Source organism: Hyla sarda, chromosome 1 (genome assembly GCF_029499605.1).
Source record: "Hyla sarda isolate aHylSar1 chromosome 1, aHylSar1.hap1, whole genome shotgun sequence".
In the NCBI taxonomy this organism is placed as follows: Eukaryota; Metazoa; Chordata; class Amphibia; order Anura; family Hylidae; genus Hyla; species Hyla sarda.
This window is the reverse complement of record NC_079189.1, coordinates 484,946,340-484,969,535: the sequence shown is the minus strand read 5'-3', so window position 1 is coordinate 484,969,535 and position 23,196 is coordinate 484,946,340. Positions and strand designations below refer to the sequence as shown.

At 40.2% G+C, this 23,196-nt stretch overlaps 1 protein-coding gene across 4 annotated transcripts in view; it reads left to right on the top strand.

Annotated features, from left to right (window-relative positions):
• CSNK1G3 (casein kinase 1 gamma 3) overlaps window positions 1-22,857 on the top strand; it is a 142,682-nt gene extending 119,825 nt beyond the window's left edge. The window contains exons 9-14 of one of the 4 annotated variants that reach the window (XM_056537336.1): window positions 1,574-1,722; window positions 4,697-4,792; window positions 9,142-9,237; window positions 13,319-13,425; window positions 17,174-17,197; window positions 21,606-22,857. In XM_056537336.1, coding sequence (XP_056393311.1) covers window positions 1,574-1,722; window positions 4,697-4,792; window positions 9,142-9,237; window positions 13,319-13,425; window positions 17,174-17,197; window positions 21,606-21,660 — 527 coding nt within the window. In that variant the 3' untranslated portion in view covers window positions 21,661-22,857. The remainder of the gene's footprint in view (window positions 1-1,573; window positions 1,723-4,696; window positions 4,793-9,141; window positions 9,238-13,318; window positions 13,426-17,173; window positions 17,198-21,605) is intronic. The other 3 variants (XM_056537337.1, XM_056537338.1, XM_056537339.1) reach the window with 3 other exon arrangements.
• Window positions 22,858-23,196: the final 339 nt, after the last annotated feature.

Below are 23,196 nucleotides of genomic sequence, written 5' to 3'. Positions count from 1 at the left end.
AGGAACGTGACAAGGGTTACAGTGAGCCTTAACACCCTACAGGTGATTGCCATACTTTTGTTAAAGTGGGACTTGAAAATGAAAAATTTGATTTTTTTTTGCTAAAATGCCGATTTTACCTCAAATTTTTCATTTTCACAAGGGGTAATAGATGAAAATGTCCCCCAAAATTTATGTTGATTTTAAGTGCTCTGTGGGTGCACTAGAGGGTTCAGAAGGGAACGAGCAACATTGGGCTTTTGGAAAGTGAATTCTGCTGAAATGGCTTTTGTAAGTCATGTCACATTTAGAAAGCCCCCATGGTGCCAGAACAGCAAAAAATAAATAAAAAACATGACACTATTTGGGAAACTACACCCCTCACAGAATGTAATAAGGGGTGCAGTGAGCCATTTTAAGCATTGAGGTTTTTGAGTCATAAGAGGACTATAGACTTTCTTTTTTTTTTACGCTGTGTGGCCCAACACCACCTCGTAAGCTACAAAGGACTGGACACCTGCAGTACGTTAAAAACCTGTTTCCTCCAACAATGCAAATGACTCCATTTGAATTGGCAGGGAGTCTTGAGGAGGTTTCCTTTTAGAAGGTTCCTGACAGGGTTAGAGGTAGTCAAGAACTTTTCTTGGAATTCGCTGATACAGTATTTACCGGTATTATCGGCGTATAACACGCACTTTTTAGGCTAAAATTTTTAGCCTAAAGTCTATGTGCGTGTTATACGCCGATACCGCCCCAGGAAAGGCAGGGGGAAGAGAGGCCGTCGCTGCCCGCTTCTCTCCCCCTGCCTTCCCTGGGGTCTAGAGCCCTGCTGCCGGCCCTTCTCACCCCCTGGCTATCCGTGCCGCTGCCCGTTCTGTCCCCCTGACTATCGGTACCGGCGCCGATAGCCAGGGGGAGAGAAGGGGCAGCGGCACCCATTGCCGGCGCCGCTGCCCCGTTGCCTCCCCCCATCCCCGGTGGCATAATTACCTGGGTCGGGTCCGCGCTGCTGTAGGCCTCCGGCGTGCGTCCCCTTCGTCGTTGCTATGCGCTGCACGGCGCGGCGCATGACGTCAGTGCGCCGCGCCGTGCATAGCAACGACGCAGGGGACGCACGCCGGAGGCCTGGAGCAGCGCGGACCCGACTCAGGTAATTATGCCACCGGGGATGGGGGGAGGCAACGGGGCAGCGGCGCCGGCAATGGGTGCCGCTGCCCCTTCTCTCCCCCTGGCTATCGGCGCCGGTACCGATAGTCAGGGGGACAGAACGGGCAGCGGCACGGATAGCCAGGGGGAGAGAAGGGCTGGCAGCAGGGCTCTAGACCCAAGGAAAGGCAGGGGAAGAGAAGCGGGCAGTGATGGCCTCTCTCCCCCTGCCTTTCCTGGGGGTGTATCGGGGTATACACGCGCACACACGCACCCTCATTTTACCATGGATATTTGGGTAAAAACTTTTTTTACCCAAATATCCTTGGTAAAATGAGGGTGAGTGTTATAGGCCGGTGCGTGGTATACCCCGATAAATACGGTATTAATTTTTAAACACCTCATTTTATGATTCACACTCATATATTTCTATTCCCTTTATTTACAGAAGAGATGGCAACATACTTACGCTACGTAAGACGGCTAGATTTTTTTGAGAAACCAGACTATGACTACTTAAGAAAATTATTTACAGACTTGTTTGATCGAAAAGGATATATGTTCGACTATGAGTATGACTGGATTGGTAAGCAACTGGTAAGTTTGGAGAAATTTCTGACTTGTCAGCCTTGTAAATTATAATTAGAATCTAGTGTCTGTCTACCACAATCATATACATTATTGTACATATGTCTTGTACCCTCATGATTCATTTTAGAAAATTACTTCTAGTTTAAAAATATATATTTCAATGTAAAAACTGAATTTAAAGGGGTACTCCACTGGAAAACATTTTTTTTAAATCAACTGGTGCCAGAAAGTTAAACAGATTTGTAAATTACTTCTATTAAAAAATCGTAATCCTTCCAGTAGTTATCAGCTGCCGTATGATCCACAAGTTGATCTCTTTTTTTAATTTCCTTTCTGCCTGACCACAGTGCTCTCTGCTGAAACCTCTGTCCATTTTAGGAACTGTCCAGAGCAGGAGCGGTTTTCTATGGAGATTTGCTCCTACTCTGGACAGTTCCTAAAATGGACAGAGGTGTCAGCAGAGAGCACTGTGGTCAGGCAGAAAGGAAATTCAAAAAGAAAATAACTTCCTGTGGATTTTACTGCAGCTGATAACTACTGGAAGGATTAAGGTTTTTTTAATAGAAGTAATTTACAAATCTGTTTAACTTTCTGGCACCAGTTGATTGAAGAAAAAATGTTTTCCAGTGGAGTACCCCTTAAGGACTCTGCGTTTTTCCATTTTAATTTTTTCCTCATCACCTTCTAAAAATCATAACTCTTTCAATTTTGCACATAAAATTCCATATGATGGCTTATTTTTTGCGCCACCAATTCTACTTTGCAGTGACATTAGTCATTTTACCAAAGAATCCACGGCGAAACGGAAAAAAAAAATCATTGTGCGACAAAATTGAAGAAAAAATGTCATTTTGTAACTTTTGGGGGCTTCCGTTTCTACGCAGTACATTTTTCGGTAAAAATTACACCTTATCTTTATTCTGTAGGTCCATACGGTTAAAATGATACACTACTTATATAGGTTTGATTTTGTCGCACTTCTGAAAAAAATCATAACTACATGCATGGAAATATATACGTTTAAAATTGTCATCTTCTGACCCCTATAACTTTTTTATTTTTCCGCGTACAGGCCGGTGTGAGGGCTCATTTTTTGCGCCGTGTTCTGATGTTTTTTTCGGTACCATTTTTGTATTGATCGGACTTTTTGATCGCTTTTTATTCATTTTTTTATGATATAAAAAGTGACTCAAAATACGCTATTTTGGACTTTGGAATTTTTTTTCCCGTACGCCATTGACCGTGCGTTTTTTAATTAATTATATATTTTTATAGATTGGACATTTACGCACGCTACGATACCACATATGTTTGTTTTTATTTACATTTTTTTTTTTATGGGAAAAGGGGAGTGATTCAAACTTTTATTAGGGAAGGGGTTAAATGACCTTTGTTAACTTTTTTTTTTTTTTTCACTCTTTTTTTTGCAGTGCTATAGCTCCCATAGGGGGCTATAGCACTGCACACACTGATCTCTTATGCTGATCCCTGAAAAGCCGTAGTTTTGCATGGATCAGCAAGATAGGGGCTCGATTGCTCAAGCCTGTAGCTCAGGCTTGGAGCAATCAAACCCTGATCGGACGCAGCGGAGACAGGTAAGGAGACCTCCGCCTGCGTCCCAGCTGATCGGAACATCGCGATCAGCCCGACTGAGCTGCCGGGAAGTGTTTAGTTTCACTTTCAGACACGGCGGTCAACTTTGATTGCCGCGTCTGAAGGGTTAACAGCGTGCTGCACAACGATCGGTGCGGCACAACGATCGGTGCCGCACGCTGTTAGCCCAGGGTCCCGGCTATGATTAGCAGCCGGAACCGACCCAGTGTGATGCGGGGTCACAGAGTGACCCCGTTTTAAACAACGGGAGCTGGGCTCAGGACGTACCGGTACGTCCTGAGTCCTTAAGGAGTTAAAGTACCTTTTGGCATGTCTACGTCCTTTAGACCCACTGCAATCGCAACTTATGAGCCGGTGAAATTTGCTGCAGCGCGCTCTTTACTCCCGGGCTGTCAGTCAGATCAGACTATTTCACTGCATGTGTCTATGGAGTGAAAGTCTTGGATCTGGTGGCTGGCCGTGGAGTGAAGCACCGGAGTACTTCACAGTGATCCAAACTTTTGGCGTGTTTCAACGGTTTGTTAAAGTTTTTTGAAATTACAGTAATGCACTAAAGAAATTTTTGTGATTATTCAAATTTTAATAACAAAATTTTAATAAAATCCTGAAATATTATATTTTGCCCACTAATTCTAAAAATAAGCTGCTACATGTTCTGTAGAGATCATTTTACGCCAGTCTCCTTACTATTATCATATGCAGGATTACAATGAATGTGACCTTATTTAATGAAGTATTAATACTTTGGTACACTTCTAGACTGATTGCTCACAAGGCAATGTTATAAGTAGTATTTTACTTCTTGTGGGGCCAAATGGACAGGTTCAGGCATTACTCAGTCGAAAAAGTACTCTATTTGCAGGACCATTGCCTGGAGTTCCCTACCCTCTTGATGGGTATCCCTAGGAATGATTCCCTGTTCCAGTAAGGGTGTATTGCAGGGGGTTATTTCAGCAATAGAAACATATCCACAGTATAGGGGATACATGTCTGGTCCAGGGGGGGGGGGGGGGTCCCAGAGGTGAAAGAACGGGGACCTTACTCTGGCCACTGAATGGAGTGGTGGGTTGACCACCAGAGGTAACAAACTGGAAATGCCTGGTCCCGATTCTTGTGATGACCTTATATTCCTTGTGATGACCTTATATATGACGTCATCCACTAATTGCTTACGCTAAACTGTGTGAATTGGAACCTAATGCCTGAGCAGTGTTTAATTTTTAGTAAAAAAAAAATTTAAACTCCGTCATTGTTGTAGACCCAGATTCATTATAAACTAATGCAAAACTATATTTGATCCAGTAGGTGTAGCTTTCATGAATTATTCTCATGCCCTTTGTCTTGTAATCTTTGTCGTTGACTTTAGCCCACCCCAGTTGGCTCCATTCATGCTGATCCAGCTCTTTCATCGAACAGAGAAGCACACCAACACAGAGATAAGATGCAGCAAGCCAAAAACCAGGTACATTTTGGAAACTTCTTTACCGGTTTCCTAAGTCATTCCTGTAATTAAATTTTCATTAATATTGGTAATCCTATCATTTCTAATTCATAAATTTAAATCCCACGGATAACCCACTCCTGTTGGCACAAGTATTACACTCCACCCTCTAACATGTTTATTTTATCTTTATCCTAATATTGAGCACTAGGCGTTAATCCACTTTTGAAAACATTCATACTTGACAGTGGATTGTGATTTAGTGAATTAGCATCTGAAGCAAAAGTTAAGGACGGCCTGTGTTTGTACTCCCTGTATGCCAGTGAGGCTACCATATTGTGGCGTCTCTTTTAGGCCTAATTTAAATGTAAAAATATTCTGGTTTAAAGCAAAAATGGTCCACTTTGACATTTTAGAGATTAAAATTGGGAATATTTTAGAAAAGCACCACGGTTTTGATATTATTTGTTGCCACTTAAAATTGTGATTTGGTTCTCAAAGTTAACATGAGACTTAAAACAGAAATACACCAATTTACATGGATGGAAATAAGATTCCCTTATGGAAGATTGCTGACGTGTCTAATGTTCAATTTTTTTACCTTTTCCATAGAAACATATTTTTTTTTTAGGGATAAAGTGGCTGTACCCAGCATTTAAGATTAGAATACACTGCTAGGGAACTCAACGAAAAGCTACAGTCGTAGGCAAAAGTTTAGACTGGCACAAAGTGTTGTCTTCACAAAGTTTGCTGCTTCAGTGTTTTAGGTCATTCAGCCAGATGGGTTTCTTAACAAATAAATCAAGTTTAAGCAAAGACTGTGAACATTTGCAAAAATACAACGCAAATAGTCCAAGATTTTGCAAATCTACACACCCCAAGCCCAGCTCTAGAAGGTATTCTTACACATTTTTAATCTCACAATAGTCTTTAGTGTACTTGTGTGAAATTTACCACATGTCTCGTGAACTTAAATTTGAATACATTTCCTTTAACTCCACAAAATTCTATGTAAAAAAAAAAAAAAAATAGATGTGGAGAGAAGGTGCTATACACATGAACCAATGAATAAATCCCTCCTTAATGTTTACAGTGTTGACCCTTCTTTTTCAAGACTTCTGCAGATCGCCCTAACATGCTGGATATCACCTTCTGGGCCAAATCCTGACAGAACAAAACCATTTTTGCCTAATCAGTGCTTAGCGGTTATCACAATGTACGTGGGTTTTTCTTTTTTTTTTCTTTTTTTTTCTTTTTTTTTTTTTTTACCCCTTTTTTTCTTTTATTTTTTATACACTCACTTTCCACTTTTTCAGGATTGTCCACAGGCTCTCAATGAGTTTGAGATTAGGAGAGAGTTTCCTTGCCATGGACTAATAATTTCTAGGTTTTCTTCACCAAGCCACTTGGTTATCGCTTTTACCTTGTGACTTGGAGCTCTATCATGTTGGAAAAATAATCACCAAGCAGCTCCAGGATGTTTGGCAGAAGCTGCTCTTGGAGGATGTTTAGATACCATTCTTTATTCATGGCAGTGCTGTAAGCCCACGAAAAGCTACCGACACATGAATTGTGTCAGAAAGCTTTATGTTGGAATGACCCAGAACTTATAGTAGAGCTCACCCTTTATTCTCTGAACAATTATTCTTCCATATGTCCCAAAGGAGATATCTCATGGGGAAAAAAAAACATATCCTCCATTCGCAGAATTGGGAATAAGTTTTGGATTGCGGGGGTCTAAGCGATGGGGCCCCGTCTGTCCCTTGTAGCGGCACGTCACGACCCCCACGTGAAGCAGGGGGCACCATGCCCCCTTTGTATACCTCTATGGAAGAGCAGTTTGGCTATCTTTGGCTCTCCCATAGAGATATATGAAGGGGCGGTGGTGGCACCCCCTTCGGGCGACCAAGTCACAACGCTTCTTTCCATGAGACTACTCCTTTAAGGGGATTTCATCATAGAAAAAAACTCTGTAGTCTATTCTCCCTGTGCAAGGGTAATGTTATGTACATTATAGTTCAGTAAACTATGGAAACATTCAGCTTAAAGATTAAAAAATAAAAAAAACACATTGAAGCTGCAAACTGATAAAACAAAATTTGTCAGTCTGAACTTTTAGCTATGACCACAGAGCGGTTTCATAAAATGCTTCCAAAGTTTCAGGCCATGTCATTATTGCTAACCTGTTTGTTTTGACAGTTTTTTACAGAGTTTATGGTTTAGCTCATCCATTATTCTAATTACTACCTGTTTATGCAGGTATAATATGTAAAAACAATAATTTAGCAGTCTGCTTATGGAGCAATTTATTTGTAAGGTTGGCCATAGCTGTCAGCCCAACACTCGTTCAGACCAACAACTATTTTGCCCAACCTCCCAAGCTTAACCTCTTCATCATGAAAGGATCAAGTATGTTAAAATCAACATGCCCAGTCATTCTTCCCTTCTTTGCAGTTAGGGGAGAGTTGGGAGGCTCAAAGTTATCCCACAAATAAAACAATGTTACCCTGTCAATCGGATTGTTGATAAAAAGCTGATCAGTGGGCATCGTCCACTGAAACCTCCAACAAAACAACTAGAGTGTAGTGTGGCATGGTCAGCTTTATGCAGTGGTCAGGGGTTTATCAAATGTGACTTTTTAAAAATTGTTGCAAATTCTTGCGCAATCTTTTGCTAGGACAGACCACACATAGAAACTTGTCTACATCTAAGCTACTTTGCTGTTCATGAAGAACGGGCACCTCATTTATAAATGTGGGGGAGGTTCACATGATGTATGCCCAGGCAAATAAGCCTAAAAAGAACTTTGTTTACACAGACAATGATAAATCTGGTAGAGGTCTGTAAACATACATATACATTTGGGAAACGGACCTAACAAAATAGGACTCACAGACTATGTTTTGTTCTAGTTAAGTCAGTAGGTGTGCCATGGTATAAGTTGGAATTCCTATTTGTCAGTAACCTGACTTATCGTGTATTTGAGATGTAGCCCAAAGTTATCTGATTTGGGCCTTATTTATACAGATGTAGTGCTTTGGTGTTCTTACAAATAATGTAGGTCTCACCGTATCTCACTCCTAAAACCCACTGGGATCGCTAGTTATCCAGCCCATGAAAAGGTCCGATCTGGTGGTCAACAGTGCTGCTGCATACATCACTGGTTCATAACACAGCAGGTCAGGACTAAGACACTGTGTGATCTAAACTTTTGATATGTAAAAAAAATGTCAGCGACTCTTTAAGGGTTCTTGCATGAGATTTAGTAAATAAGTACTTACTGTGCAGATGGTGAGAATTTATAAATGCTGGTGTTTTACACACTGGTCTAAGCTAAATAAATCTGGTGCATCTTTTACCAGAAAATTTTTCGAGGCAGGAGCCTTGCAAATTTTTCATGGATTCTGGATCTTTCACACTTTGTGTGCCAGACTTTGAAATCTGCTCCCTCCATGAGCTGGAATAAGTTTCTGACATAGCTTTTGCCAGAAATTCCAGTAATATATGTTAAGTCCGTGTGGCTGCGGGTGGCTATGTCTTTCTGCTAAACTCCACCCACCTTTTAATAAAGTGGTTTTGAAGGTGTAAAACATTGAAAAGTCATGTTTTTGTTCAAGGTAAGGCTTGTACAAAAATGTGTGGCTTGTACACCAAGAAACTGGCGTACAAGATTAATAAATCCCCCCCCTCATTGGGGGTTCTTTCATCACGTACAGGAATATAGGCCCAGATTTGCCAAATTATGTGAGATTAAAAGTAGAGGGATTTTCCCACAGCAGCCAATCACAGCTCTGCTTTCACTTTACCACAGCTCATTATCTGAGCTGTGATTGGCTGCTGTGGAAAAATCTCTCCAGTTTTTCTCTCACAAAGTTTGATAAATCTGGGCCCTAGTTCTTATACAGAATACTAGGCATGAGGCACATCTTTTTATATTTAAAAACAATTTAATGTTTTATACATTTTTATTCATGAAAATGTACCATACATTTCATCCATATATATATTTTTTTGTATAAATATATGCATATGTATTTATACATCTATATTGCAATATAAATATACAGGTTGCACATTTGTATCTGTGTGCACAGTAGTTCGCAGCACAATCTCTGGGTATGCATCTTTGCGGGGAGCATATGGCGCTGTTATAAAAACCTTACACCACTAATCATGTCCTCTTCTGCTTATCTACTTTGCATGCCATTTTGCTTTAAAGTGTAGTGTGCTCTGTAACTCTACATATTCTGGTATATTTTGCTTGCTCTCTTTATTTAATTTCACATGTTGTGATGATGCATGAGGTGGTAATGTTTTGGCTTTTTCTCCCTCCTTTTCCATGCATGTTTTATGCATAATATAATGAGCAGTCGGCAGACCACAGGGCAGCTTGGGACTCCCAGCAGGCCAACCCCCATCACGTAAGAGCTCACCTTGCAGCTGACAGACATGGTGGCTCGGTACAGGTATTTTCTGCTTCTTTGCATGACTGACTATTTGCGCGTCCCATAACCCCCGCGTGCCCCCTCAAACCCTAGATTCCCCTAGCATGCTTTTTGTTTCTAGCCGATGTGATGCCTCTTAGTGTATTCCTGAATGCATTGCTATCCATTACGTGGTAACACTAAACTTTGCATCATTTTAGAGACTTGAAATATTTATCATTTAACATATCCAGCTTTTACTTTTGTCAAGGTAAAACAACAAAACAACCACTCCATAAATGCACATGTAGAATTCCTTTATGACCTTAGGGGGAAACAGCATCTGTGCTTTACATTACTGTGTACATGTCTACATTAAAAGAATATAGAGAACAATTCTCAACTTAAAATATTCTTTATCAATTATCACAGATTGAATTTGCTATTTTACGTAAAAACTGTGTTTACTTTGGAAATGAGCAAATAGTATAGACTCCAGGGACTCTTCAGACCACGGTTTTTAGTGCCATGTTTTGACATCAACAGAAAACTACCCAAACAGTAGAAACTCTCTTAGCACATTGGGTTTCTGGGCCTTATTAATTCTTGGAATACACCTATATTGCTGTGCACCAACACTGCACATGGACAGCGTAAAATGACCTTTTTATGGGGTGGGAGCTTATACCTTGATTATGGATTGCAATTCTGGTTTGCTTTGTAAATACACATTTTATAGTTTTATCCAGTAGCCACATTTACTGCATGTCACGCACCAAAATATGTGGAAGATATTTCTTGACTGTGCGTATGACTGTGCAAGCTACAGCATGAAGTCCAGGGGACTGTCCGTTGTTTTACGGTTGGTGTAGCACTGATCACTTTTTTAATATGCAACATCTATGGCCCAGATTTATCAATCTGTGTGAGAGAAAAAGTGGAGAGATTTTCTCATAGCGACCAATCACAGCTCAGCTAAGGAGCTGTGGTAAAGTGAAAGCTGAGCTGTGATTGGTTGCTGTGGGAAAATCACTCCAGTTTTTTTCTCACACAGTAGGATAAATCTGGGCCTATGTGTTGCAGGTGGAAGTGACAAATCGGCCGCTCTCAGGGATTGTATTAGGCTGGTTTCACATGTTTGCATCTGTTTTACCGCTTCAAGTTTCAGCCTGACCATGGGTCTGATCATGTGCCTTGCGGTCAGGCCAGGACTTATTTCCTTATTACGCTCTTGATAGAATTTCTTTATACTTCTTATACCAGTGCAGACAAAGTTAGAGAAGTTGTCAACAATAACCAGTCAGGCTCTAGTTCTGTATTGCAGGTTACCATATGAAAGCATCAATTTACTTTGGTTATATGCAAGTTGTTTTACTATTTGTCATGTTTTTTAAGGTTCTATGTGGCATGCCTGGTCATTGACATGTGGTGCATGCATCCAGTTCGGTAACACAGACTGATCTAAGGATAACATTTTATCTAGGTTAAGTTTTAAATCAACCATCCAGTAATGATTGTTTCCTTTAGGGATATCTGTAAAACATATCTTAGACATAATTTGGTGACACACTTCATTGCATGCTAACTATTTATAGTTAAATGGCCATGATATATCAAAATGTTTAGGTGAAAAAACAGAGAGATTTTGCCCACAGCAACCAATCACAGCTCAGCTTTCACTTTACCATAGATTGCCAAGATAGGAAAGCTTAGTTGTGATTGTTTTTTTTTTCTTCACACAGTTTTAATAAATCAGGATCAATGAGTTTTGAAAATGTTAATAAATAACGAAGGGTCAAGGGGTTGTCCTACAGTTATTGCTAATCTCCAATGGGTGGGGTAGAATTTAAATGGAGCAACAGCATGTATGTCTGCCTACTGCACTATTAAAATGAGGGACATGGGAACCCCAGTTATATGATCAGTAGGGTGTCTCAGAAGTGGGTAAGTGTTGAAGTAGAACTTCGGCAAAAATAACTTTACCCAGTGGTTGGACCCCCTGTGATTTCAGGGACAGGACCTGGTACTCTGGAAGGAACATGTACTGCAGACAGCACACACTCCATTCATTTCTATAGGCGCCCCAAAAAGACCCAAGTACAGAACTCAGACATCATCGGAGCGCCCATATAAATGAATGGCGTGCGTGCTGTCTACCTGTAGACATTGTGCACTCCTCACTGAGAGAGCCGGGGTCCCATCCCAGAGATCATGTGGGGGCCCAGTGGTTGTACAGTGTTTTGTAAAACACCACAATATTTTTTCTACCTACAAATCTAGACAAAAAAATCCACACTGTGTGTTATCATTACTTACATAATTTTTTTTTCACTTAACCTAGTTCCTTAAACAGTCTTAGGTGCTTTAGGACAAATGCCCACAACAAGAAAACATTAAATCCCCAAACTTTGAGTCAGTTTTATTATTTTTACTTTTTCCCCTCATGTTGCTACCGATTACGAAGTACAGGGTATTCTGCCAAATCTCAGTAGTATGAATGACGTGTAAATCATTAAGGGGAGATTATAGGTGAGGTTTAGAGCTTTCACTCAAAATAGAAATGTTACGGATGTGAAATAATAAACCCCGATCCTGGTGTACCCTCTCCATTAATGCACTCTCTTCCTGATAGTGAATCGCAATATTTTATCAAGCTCTCAGCACATTTTGGCTTGTAGACTATTTTATTTTAGCACACTTACTTTACAGGATAATGGCTTCTACCAGAGTCATTATGCGATGCATTGTAATATTGGTGCTGGTGATGAAAAATTGCTAGAACATCAGAAATGTAGCCGTATACAGGTTGTTGTATTGCTGAGCATAACAAAGGAAACATTTCAGATAATTGTACAGTAGCTGCCATATCACACCCATGTTATAGCTACTTCATACTGGCTTGGTAACTGATTTTAGAAGTGCACACATGCTGCAACCACTGACAGATACTTGGATGTATACAACTATAGGAAGCGATAATAATTTGTTTAGAAAATGACAACATATTGCGGACAACCCAACAATTGTCTGATGGTTAGGCTTATTCTAAAAGGTTAAACAACCTGCAGACATTAGCGATGCCCTTAGAGTAGGGTGGCATCTTTATAGATTCTGTTTAAGACTTTTTGCTTTGTTGTGAACTACAGATTTTGTCATTTCATGTCAGATCATTTCAGGTGCAAAATTTAGCAAATCGGCAGATTATTTCTCAACTTAACTACCATAGTAAATTTGTCAGAAGATTCTACCAACATATACACTGAACACCACTAAATAGGGTGTTGCGGGACTAGTTCAGACCTCTCTGTTAAAATAGAAGATCATTTTAGTTATGCTTGGACCATCCTAGCAGTCACACACCATAGAGAAATAAATTGTCAACCTGGCATTCATAATTCACCAATGTGTTCAGAGTTATTGGTGCCAACTCTGCTCTTCATTGGCATGTTGGCATCATTCTACATCCTTTCAAAGAGATGTCAGTCAAGAACAGAAGGTAGGGGCTGCTGTCACTACTTCAGGACTCTTCAGTGATAAAGTGATTGAGTCAAAGATTATTCTCTCAAATATCATAACCATGCGAATAGTTGAACTTGTCTTCCCAGAACCTATTTAGCAATGTTAAGATTGTATTGGGGAGGGGGGAGTACTAGCGTTGCACTTGGAATAATGAGCCCTTTGTCTCTGTGTTCCACTGTTTTATGTTTTTTTTAATCTTACTGTTTTGCCTTCTTTCAAGTTATTTGTTTGTAAAACCTGGAAAATCCCAATGTGTTTTGCCTTTTTCAAAAACATTTTGGATGACCTTGTGTTTCGATGCACCTAAATACTTTTCTTACCTATTAAAGGGTAGCTACAATGTTGTGGTGGGATTCACATTTAAAACTCCTGGCAAATCTCTAACCTGCTACTAAAGTAAACAATTTACAGAACTGCCACAAGTTCCATGCAAGTTCACTTTATTAGCTGCAGGCTATGGATTTTCCAGGGTTTTAAAGGTATATTCTACCAATGCAACCACATTATAGCTACCCTTTAAATTTGCAGTACCCAGGGGTTATGTCCACTATGCGCCTTCAGTACAACATGTTTATGCAAGCTGTTCTCTTTTTTTTTTTTATAGGTTGTAAGTTCAACAAATGGTGAGCTCAACACAGATGACCCAACCGCTGGACACTCAAACGCACCTATCACGGCCCCAGCAGAAGTTGAAGTCCTAGATGAAACAAAGTATGTCCTACACTGTGGTAGTCACTCACACCATAGAGCATTGTTTCTGTTGGCTACGTGGTAAAGCAGACCATTTCACTTGGGATATGTTAGAGTGTGGTAACAAGCAAAATCTTCCTAGTTATTTCTAGCAGCATTATTTCATTTACATTAAAGCAAGATTTCATTTTTGCTTAGCAATAGGAAGGGGTCACTATTAAAATGTTTTACCTGAGATAAAGGAAGTCAAAAACACGTAGATCTATGTGCACAATAGCAGCATTGTGGAAAAACCTATGTAAGTTTAATGTTTTATGAGAAGTTTTGTAAATACATATTTTTCCTTAATTAGATAAAGAATGGAACCTATATTACAAGAGAGGCTAAGTAACTCTTTCAAGAGCCACAATAATGTCTAGCGGTCATACAGAATACAACACAGAATATTTTTCTTACATAAGCCTTACTCCATTGTCATCTTACTTATACCTTTAGGACCAACCTTTGGATAGGGGATAAGATGTCTAGGGGCCAAGTACCCCTTTAATTCTGTTGCTCTTTTCTTAAGAAACAAAGATAAATCTAAGTCTGCTGTTCTTGGTGCACAGGGGGTGTTAGTGCACTCTTCTGCCTGCCCGGCTGGTCCCTGTTGTTCAGCCCCTTCATAAATATTAATCATCTGCTCTCCAGCATGATGCCATAGCGTGTTGTGTGCATATCATCATGTACGGCCCTGGACCACAAGTGTGAATGTGCCTCTACCCCCCTTGTGCTGCAGGGCAGAAGATCAATATTTATAAGGTGGCTGTATTTCAGGGACCAGCCGGTCAGGCAAAATGGTGCAACAAGGCGCTGGGAACGACCACGTGCACAAAGACCAGCATTTGCATACTTCAATTTATGTACCTTTCTCTGAAATGGCGCAACAGAATATAAAAAGGTAGCCTGCACTATTACCATGTCTTAACTGGTTAGTGTGTGTGAGGCTATTGACAGATTCCCTTTAACATTAAGATTGATTACATTGTTTAGGAACCCTGGTTATCTTGAGAATGAAGGAACTAGGATCCCTTCATCTTACTCCGTTTAGGAGAAGGAACAACAGTGCAAAACTAATTGTAACATTTAAGTTCTACACAACCTTTCAACATAGGGTTTATCACAAAAATCATATCCTATACATCTTAGGTTTTAGTGTCTCCATAACGTGTGCGGAAATCACTTGCATTAAATATTATATGCAACCACTAAAAATAATATCCATTATTAATAAAATATTAAAACAATCACTATATGTGAGGTGTGATCCTGTACACATACAATGTCAATACATCTGATCACTTCAATAATCATCATATATTGATCCATTGAAAAAACAGTATTAAAGGGGTTGTGCGCTGCCCTGCCTTTCGGAGCTCCGCTCACAGCGTCCGGAAGTTCATTACTCTGAACACTGTGTGCGGGCTTCCGTGTTCGCGGACGCCGGGCGTGACGTCACGCCCGCGCCCTCTACCAGATTCTATTGGAAGGGGGCGTGACAGCGGTCGCACCCCCTTCCCATAGACTTTCGTTGAGGGGGCGGGCGAGACGTCACAAGGGGCCGGGCGTGACGTCACGCCCGGCGGCCGCGAATACGGAAGCCCGCACACAGCGTTCGGAGTAATGAAATTCTGGACGCTGTGAGCGGAGCTCCGAAAGGCCGGGCAGCGCACAACCCCTTTAAGTAATCTCTTGGCTATGTGTTACAGTCATACTAAACTCAGAAGTAGACGAAAGCATGTAAGACTACTTTCACACTGCCGTTGCTCCCTGTCGAACGGCAACAACGGATCCCGACTGCTCCCATTTACTATTATAGGGCCCCTGGGCACCGTTATGAATAGCAGGAGAAAAAGACTGCACGTACTGTAATTTTTCTCCCGTTATTCTGCCTGGCTCTCCCAGCGGACGTCACACTGCCGTACACTGTGAAAATGGCCTAACCTATGCCAAACTTACCTAGATCTCCTGTGCTAGTGTCTCCGCTCCCCAGTGCGCATTTCGCATCCTTCCTAAGCGGTACTTTGCGGGAGGATGTGAAATATGCATTTGGGTGAGGTGAAATATAGGTATGTGTCATATGTTATACTCTTAATATCAGCCACTTCTGGTTTTAGCATGTCTGTAACACTAATTTTGTGTGTGTGTCGTACTGTGACTCACATAGATCTGTGAAGTTACAGTAGGAATATTTCTTGAAATGTGCCCATCTATGCAGTTAGTTATCAGCACTTAAGTCTAGCTAGGTAAAATGGCCATCACAGCTTGGTTTCTAGTGCTGTCCCAATTCACAACACTCAGATTGAGTTGTAAAGTAATGAGATTTATGAGAGAGCAGACTGTACTATTGTAGAACATTCACAAAGTTCTACAATTTTTTGTCTGTTATATACATTTCTTTGATCTTTCTGAAGAGTTGGATGCTACTAATAAAGTTTTCCATTTACTGTATGTTGTGGAGATGAACAAATAGCACCACAACATCACCTCTCAACCCCCCCCCCCCACCCCATCCCACCCCACCCCATCCCACCACCACCACACGCCTTTATAGCTGTACACTTTTTAAGTCCTGTATATTAAGTATAAATGAGTAAAGTAACACAGTAAATCCATATTAGTCTCCACTATTGAGCAGCAATCTATTTTATCTCAACAAAAAAAAAAAAGTAATGCTCCAGTCAGTCTGTGTTCTCCTACACTGTATGCACTACAAGTAGCTTTTTCGTGCAGCTCAGAATAATTTCCACTCTGAAGTCCGAACGCATCCAGACTTAAATTTACTTATCTCTAATATCAAGCCTACAGTTATCAAAATAATAACACTTCTGTTCACCAAGGATAGATTAGATAGACTACATTAGATAGATACATGCTAACTATCTGTTGTCTGAAGTGGAGAGCCCCTAACTCACAGTTTACACCTATTCAACGGAAGGATAGATAAAATTGTGAACTTAATACAGTCATTTAGGGCAGGATTTATAGTGCTTCTTATTTTGTTAAATTGTCTACTTTGGGGTTGTGGGACTGGTGCCATTGATGTTAAAGCAGACATGTCAAAAGTTTTGATTGGTTGAGGTCTTCGTGATGAGATCTTCACTGATCTCTAGATAGCATGCTTCACTCCCCAGCACTCACTGCAGGATACAGGTTTCATTGTAGTCTATGGAGCCGATCACTTGCAATATGATTGAGTGTCAAACAGGGAAGTGGAGCACTCTTTACACTATGTGTAGCATTTTTGGGGATCTCAGCACTGAGACCCTGATCGATCAAAAATTTATTTGTTTGCATAACAGCAACGCTTTAAAAATATACCCTCGTTTTTTTCTTTTATTCTGAAAACTCAGCTTTCTAAATAATTTAGTAGAATTTATTATTCTTGGAAGGTGGTTTTTCTCGTTAACTCTGTGACATCGGTTTGGAAGACGCCTGTCACTTAACAGATGATCTTCCAAGCTTACATACCCCCCTTGCATGTGCATTGTAAACCTGGTAATAGTTCCCACTTGAGTTTAGTTCCTTTACTCACTATCCACTATCAGCCTCGTCATATACTGTAACTCCCGAGAAACTCTAACATCTTAGTGCATAGGAAAAATTTGTGTGGTTAAGTATATGTTACATGTATCATCTAATAAAAGCAGACAATTGTTGCTTATGTTGAGGTTCTATGTGGCTCTGTTTGATTTTTCTCCTTTTTCCCTTGTGTTCTCCCCGTGCATAGCTGCCAGAAAGTGTTGAACATGTGGTGAGTTGTCCATATGCAGGGGCAGGCAGAACAGGCTCCATTAAAATAACACACATCCATTGTGAAACCGTCCTAGATTTATACCATTATTGCCTGAACATCTCATTTTAATTTTCTAGCTGTAAAAGCTTTTTGTTCTTCGTGTCAGGAGCTGTTTTGCCTGCCACAGTTTGTGTTTGTGTCAGTGGAGTAGAGTTTTGTGCACACTTGCCTGTCACACATAATGTTCTTTTGTCACAACTTCATCTCTTGCTTCTTTTGATCTGCCACCCAGGTTAATTTGTTGTTCAAAATGGCCGCCTTTGTAATTCTATAGTGCCAAGTTTTGTTTATCTGCCATTAACCCACTGTTTATATACGTTTCTTTTTTTTTTTTTTTATCTGTGGGTAGTGCATGTTGGCATGCCTTTAGTTTACATTGGTGGCACAAAATCTTTATTTTCTTAGAATTACGAAGGATGAATTTCAAGTTTCCAGTCTTGTAGTGCTATTTCTTCTATCTCTTTAACCTATGGCCAGTCAAACATATTAGATACTCCTATACATTTCTCAAATGTCTTTTATTGAGGGGAAAATAACTTAACAGGATGCTTCTTATCTGTCCAGACTTTTTGTGATGGTGGAGAATATACAAAGTGCCTTGTAGTCACTCATCATCTCTAAGTATGTACAATAGGCAAACTGAACATGGTGCTTATAGCGGTCTCCCCTGTGACTGTATGCCGTCTAGTTATCTCAGATTGTTTGTGAACCATACCGTTGTATGGCTGTAAATCTTTTTTTTGTGCTTTATATGACTAATGCACCTGCAGGCTCTGTTCACTCTACATAGCATCCCATTTTATTATCCTGACATTGAACGATAATTTAAGCACCTCCCCACTTAATGAAATACTATGCTATTTCACCTTAGAAAAATGGCAATGTGAACAGAGATGTATTTCACAGGGTGCTCTTTGTGTCATTTCATATGATGGGAATATTTAGTTTTATAAACTTCTCTATAATAGACTACTCCTCTGAGAGACTATTTGTTTATAGTAAGATAGGGCGGTCATTTTAAACATTTCACAAGTGTTAAGCTACAGTAATGTATGTGCCGGTGGCTCCATTCAGAGTAGAGATGAGCGAATTTACAGTAAATTCGATTCGGCACGAACTTCTCGGCTCGGCAGTTGATGGCTTATCCTGCATAAATTAGTTCAGCTTTCAGGCGCTCCAGTGGGCTGGAAAATGTGGATACAGTCCTAGGAAAGAGTGTCCTAGGACTGTATCCACCTTTTCCAGCCCACGGGAGCACCTGAAAGCTGAACTCATTTATGCAGGATAAGCTATCAACTGCCGAGACGTTCGTGACGAATCAAATTTACTGTAAATCGCTCATCTCTAATTCAGAGCTTCTGTCTAAGATTCTGCCATAGTTGACATGAGCACAGCAGCATACAGCACCATTCTGTCTGACAAACCAGCAGACACTGCTACAAAACCTTATGAATCCCAAAAGTCATTGGAGTCCTCAAAGGAACAGACCTGGCACTCCAGGCTGTTTTTTTTTTTTTTTTTTTTTTTTTTTTTTTTTTTGCTCTTGTGGTAGAACATAAAGATCTGGATTGACATCAATGTAAACTCATAGAAAATATATAAAGCCATTCTTGGAAGCACTTGGCAGTGGGCAGATCAGCACTCTATCTATAAGTGCCCGGTCTTTTCTATTCCAGCCTTTTTGCACTATGATTAACTTGTGTAGCAGATCAGACACAATCGGCTTTGCCTCTTGCTCTTCCTCCCACTTGTTCTAATCAAAAGCATTGCTCTCAATTTATTTATTTTTTTAAGCATTATAGTAAGTATGTTCGCTCTCCAGGCAACCCTAGTTTAATTAAAGAGATTTTAATACTCCCACTTTTAATTTAAGCCACCTCTATGGGAATAGAATGAGGTTGTGGCTTCCTTATTTGAACATAAATGAAATCTGATTCATTGTGAACGCTGCATTTCTACTGACCTCAATTCATGCAGGTCCTGCAGCTGCCATATTTAGGTCAGAAGAGACAGGCTAAGACTGGTTTCTATGTGCATCTGTTACACAATGCTTCAAGCGTCTGTTGCTCTTTGACAACTAAACAGTCCCCCCCCCCCCCCCCCTAAAATTCAGTGGCTTTAATTTATAACATTATTCTAAGGTGTAGATTGCATGCCTAATATAGAAGATATTAATCCCCCTTATGTTGAGAGACCTGCTAGGGACAGTCACTTTACTATAACATTGAGCACCCACTACCACTGTCATGCTCACATTGAATACATTAATGCTAAATATGTGGGCTAAAACCTTTGCTGCTGTTTTTCTGATTTAATTATTGAAAAAGAACAGAAATCCCAGGGTGTATAATAAAATGAAGAATGCAGAAATATCATAGAAAATGTCTTTAATGCCGGAACCAATGAAGTTCTGAACTGGGGTTCCGGTATTTGTGATGGGAATAATAAAAACTAATGTAGTTAACTGTGACTTGCCATGGTTTTGTGGCAGGTACAAGTGAAACCTATAGAAACCATGTACTCTTCCTGCACCTGCTGCAATTTATAATAAACTTCATGGTTCTCAGCTGGGCAACTACTGTCCCATGGTCTGATGATAAGGCTTAAATTTAGCTTTGTATTATTTTAAACTTTTATGAGCTCATGTACTGTCACAGTGACTGCCTTTTAGGTTGTAGTGGAGAACTGCATGTAACACACTGTAGTCTCTCATTCACATCATGTTTATTGTCTTTTTAATAACACAGCATAGCCCCAGAATTCAGTAGACTAATTGTAGTCTACTTGTAAATACTTTTTAAATGTGGATTTGTGTATAGTCTACTAGTCTATAGTGGATAAGTGTAGACTGATATAGACATATCCACAAGTCTACTTGTATCTATAAGTTTGAATGCTTCTTTAAACTGATATATGCCTTCAATGGGGCCCTTACCCAGGCTTCTGAATGGGCTGTATACTGTATAAGGTTTTCTATTCATTACTTCAATGGGAGTGTGTGCATAATTCTTTTGTTCGCTTTGTATGCTGACCCATTAAAAGCCCACCAATGCAGCTTGCAGCAGCCTCTGACCTAATCGGGCAGGCATAAAGTGCCATTCCAGTAACTGCAATGTATACCAAGGCAGATTCCTCCAGAAGAATGGACTTCCGTAGAGTGCACCCTGCAGCATAATCCCATTAGGACCAATTGTCTGCTGCAAGCGGAATTCGGCTTGCAATAATTCATAGCAGAATTTCCATAGTGTGCTTTGGGCTTTGTATTGCAGCACTGTGTAAACTGAATCATAACAGAGACTACACGGAGCACTCACCAGGTAGTATATCCAGCTGCTTCTTTATTGTTCCACAGAACTCACTGGGTAAAACATGCTGAGGAGCAGGAGATACTGGCCTTGAGAAGCGCTTTAGCACGCAGCGGTCCGTCGCCTGTGTTCATCTGCTCACCTGCATGTTTTACCCCATGAGTTCTGTGGAACAATAAAGAAGCAGCTGGATATACTGCCTGGTGAGTGCTCAGTGTTGTCTCTGTTATGATACAGTTATCGTACATCTTCTGAAGCTTGACAGCAACTCTGGAGTTCTGTTGGCTTCCAGGGGCCATGTGTACATGCAGGCGAGAGCCTTATCAGTGTGGGAGCTTCTGTTGGTGCCGAGTTAATTTCTTTTTTGATAAATGCGCTGTGTAAACACTGCAGCACTGTTGCATTCAAAACCTTCTGTCCATTCTTTCTTAAAGCACAATGAAGTCAAAAGATACAGCTACTTGTCAGCAGTAGTATCTGTAAAAAAAAAAAAAAATTTTCCTCCGCTGTTGACTTCTGTGTAATTTGACACAATCTGCTATCCACAATAAACTGATGTGTCTGCACAAAACTCGTTAGGAAGAAGGATAGTGCATATTTGTGAACAGAACGGAACTAAGAGCCTGGAATCCTAATAATCTTAGGGAGATACATTCTGATAAATCTCTTCCTGTCAATTCCTTGTAACACCCTGCAAATGAAATCTCACTGAGATAATTTCACAAAAGTAACACAAAAGTATGCATCCGCCCACTTGCCACCATACCGTAGCCTCAAGTTATTAATTGTTGTGTAGAGTGCAGGACAGCACTGAAAAGTGGACTAGGAACATATGTGTACTAAAAGATTGAAGGGTGAAATTAAATAGTGTTTTCATTTTATTATTTATTTTTCTGTTGTCCAAACAAGTTTTTTGTCCTGAGTACATTGTCTTGTGTTCATCATAGTGGTATTCACAGTATTACATGTTTTTGGTGCATGCCAAGTCCACTTGTTATTGATTTAGCACTGTACCCGCAGCCCTCCACTTGGTTTACTGATCACCCCTTAATGTTTTGTAGGTGCTGTTGTTTTTTCAAGAGGAGGAAAAGGAAAACTATTCAACGTCACAAATGACTCTGGAGAAGGACAGACCATGGGGAATTACTCACTTGTTCATCTGCTGTCCTGTGATAACAAAAGTCATCTCCACAAAGACCACGTTACTTTTTCTTATTCATATGTCTTTCCCCTTTAAACAATATCATGTTCCCATGCTTCTGTTTGTCTTACGTTTTCTTATGTCCAACCTTTTAGAAGCTTTAAAGTTTTGTCATGTTAGCATTAATTCAATGGACCAATGAAGTTGGACAGACATGAATACCTGTCTTCAGCCAAATGTAGTTACACCACCCTTGGGAACTGCGAGCTGTTAATAGTTGGATATCCCGGAAAGAGGCTATTTTACATGCAAATAGTGGATAACGATTGTTTGCAAAAGCTTTAATATAACACACTAAAAGTCTTACCCTTGGAGATTTGCAGTTTGATATTGGCAAAGATTTACAGTATTACTGAAATGGTACTGCATTAATCGATATTCGGCATTGCCTCTCTCTCCACCATGTGTGAATGGTACAGCCGCCGGCCAGAGGTGCAGAGGACAAGCCGGTCTGGACGGGATCAGGGATTAGAACAAGTTCAAAGCGGTCGGATACAGACTCCTATGAAAATCTTAATTGTTTTAATGTTGTACCTCTTGCAGTGTAAGAGAGAAGTAGAAGCCACAAGGACAGCAGTCCTTAATGTATATTACAAAAAGGTGTGCTTCTTGGTAATGTCTAGAAAATCGATACTTTCATTGTCAAGAAGCTATCGAACTGATGTAAAAAAAATAAAACACTACGTGGAGGAGAGGGGGGGGGGGGGGTAAGAATTACTGAATTATGCATAGTGTAGCTGGAGAGCACTTTGTTACTGCTCGTTGCAGAAGAGCTTATTACTCCGTTAGTAGAAATCTCTGGATACGTCATGTGTTTGGAGTGTAAAACCATTTTACTCTGGTAAAAAGCAGCTATACTGAGGGATGCTTCACTGCCTACAGTTAGTTGGTGCTTTCAAAATTGTTCTCACCTTGACCCAACTTTGCAGTTGTTGTAGAGCATGTGGGAAGCATTAGCTGGGCACTTCATTCTCCATCGTTTTCTTTTGTTATGGAAGAAGTGTCTGCGTTATGAGGGGAAGGTCTGGTTTTTTTGCTTAGTTTTTTTCTTTTTTCTTTTTTTTCCTTCCCATTTTGGGTGTCATAATTTAATCTCAAAATTGTTGCAAAGTCCAGCAGTAATGTTCTGACACAGAACTTTGTAGCTTCTGAATGCTGAAGCCATGATGATTATTTTTGTTAAGCTGGTTAATTGGCGGACTTTTTCATGAGATTTTTTGAAGGGAAGTGGCTAGAACAAATATTTTGACCAAACTCTGGTTAATTTATGTTAAAAAACTAAATAAATAAAAACGAAAAAAAAAAAAAAAGAAAAAACGAAAAAAAAAAATCGAAGAGTCACCTAGCTCGATCCTGTATTTTTTTTTCTTGTCTTTCAGTGCACACCCTATGGCTAATTTATTTATTTTTTAAGTCTGGTTTGTGGTAACATTAAACAATGTGTATTGCAG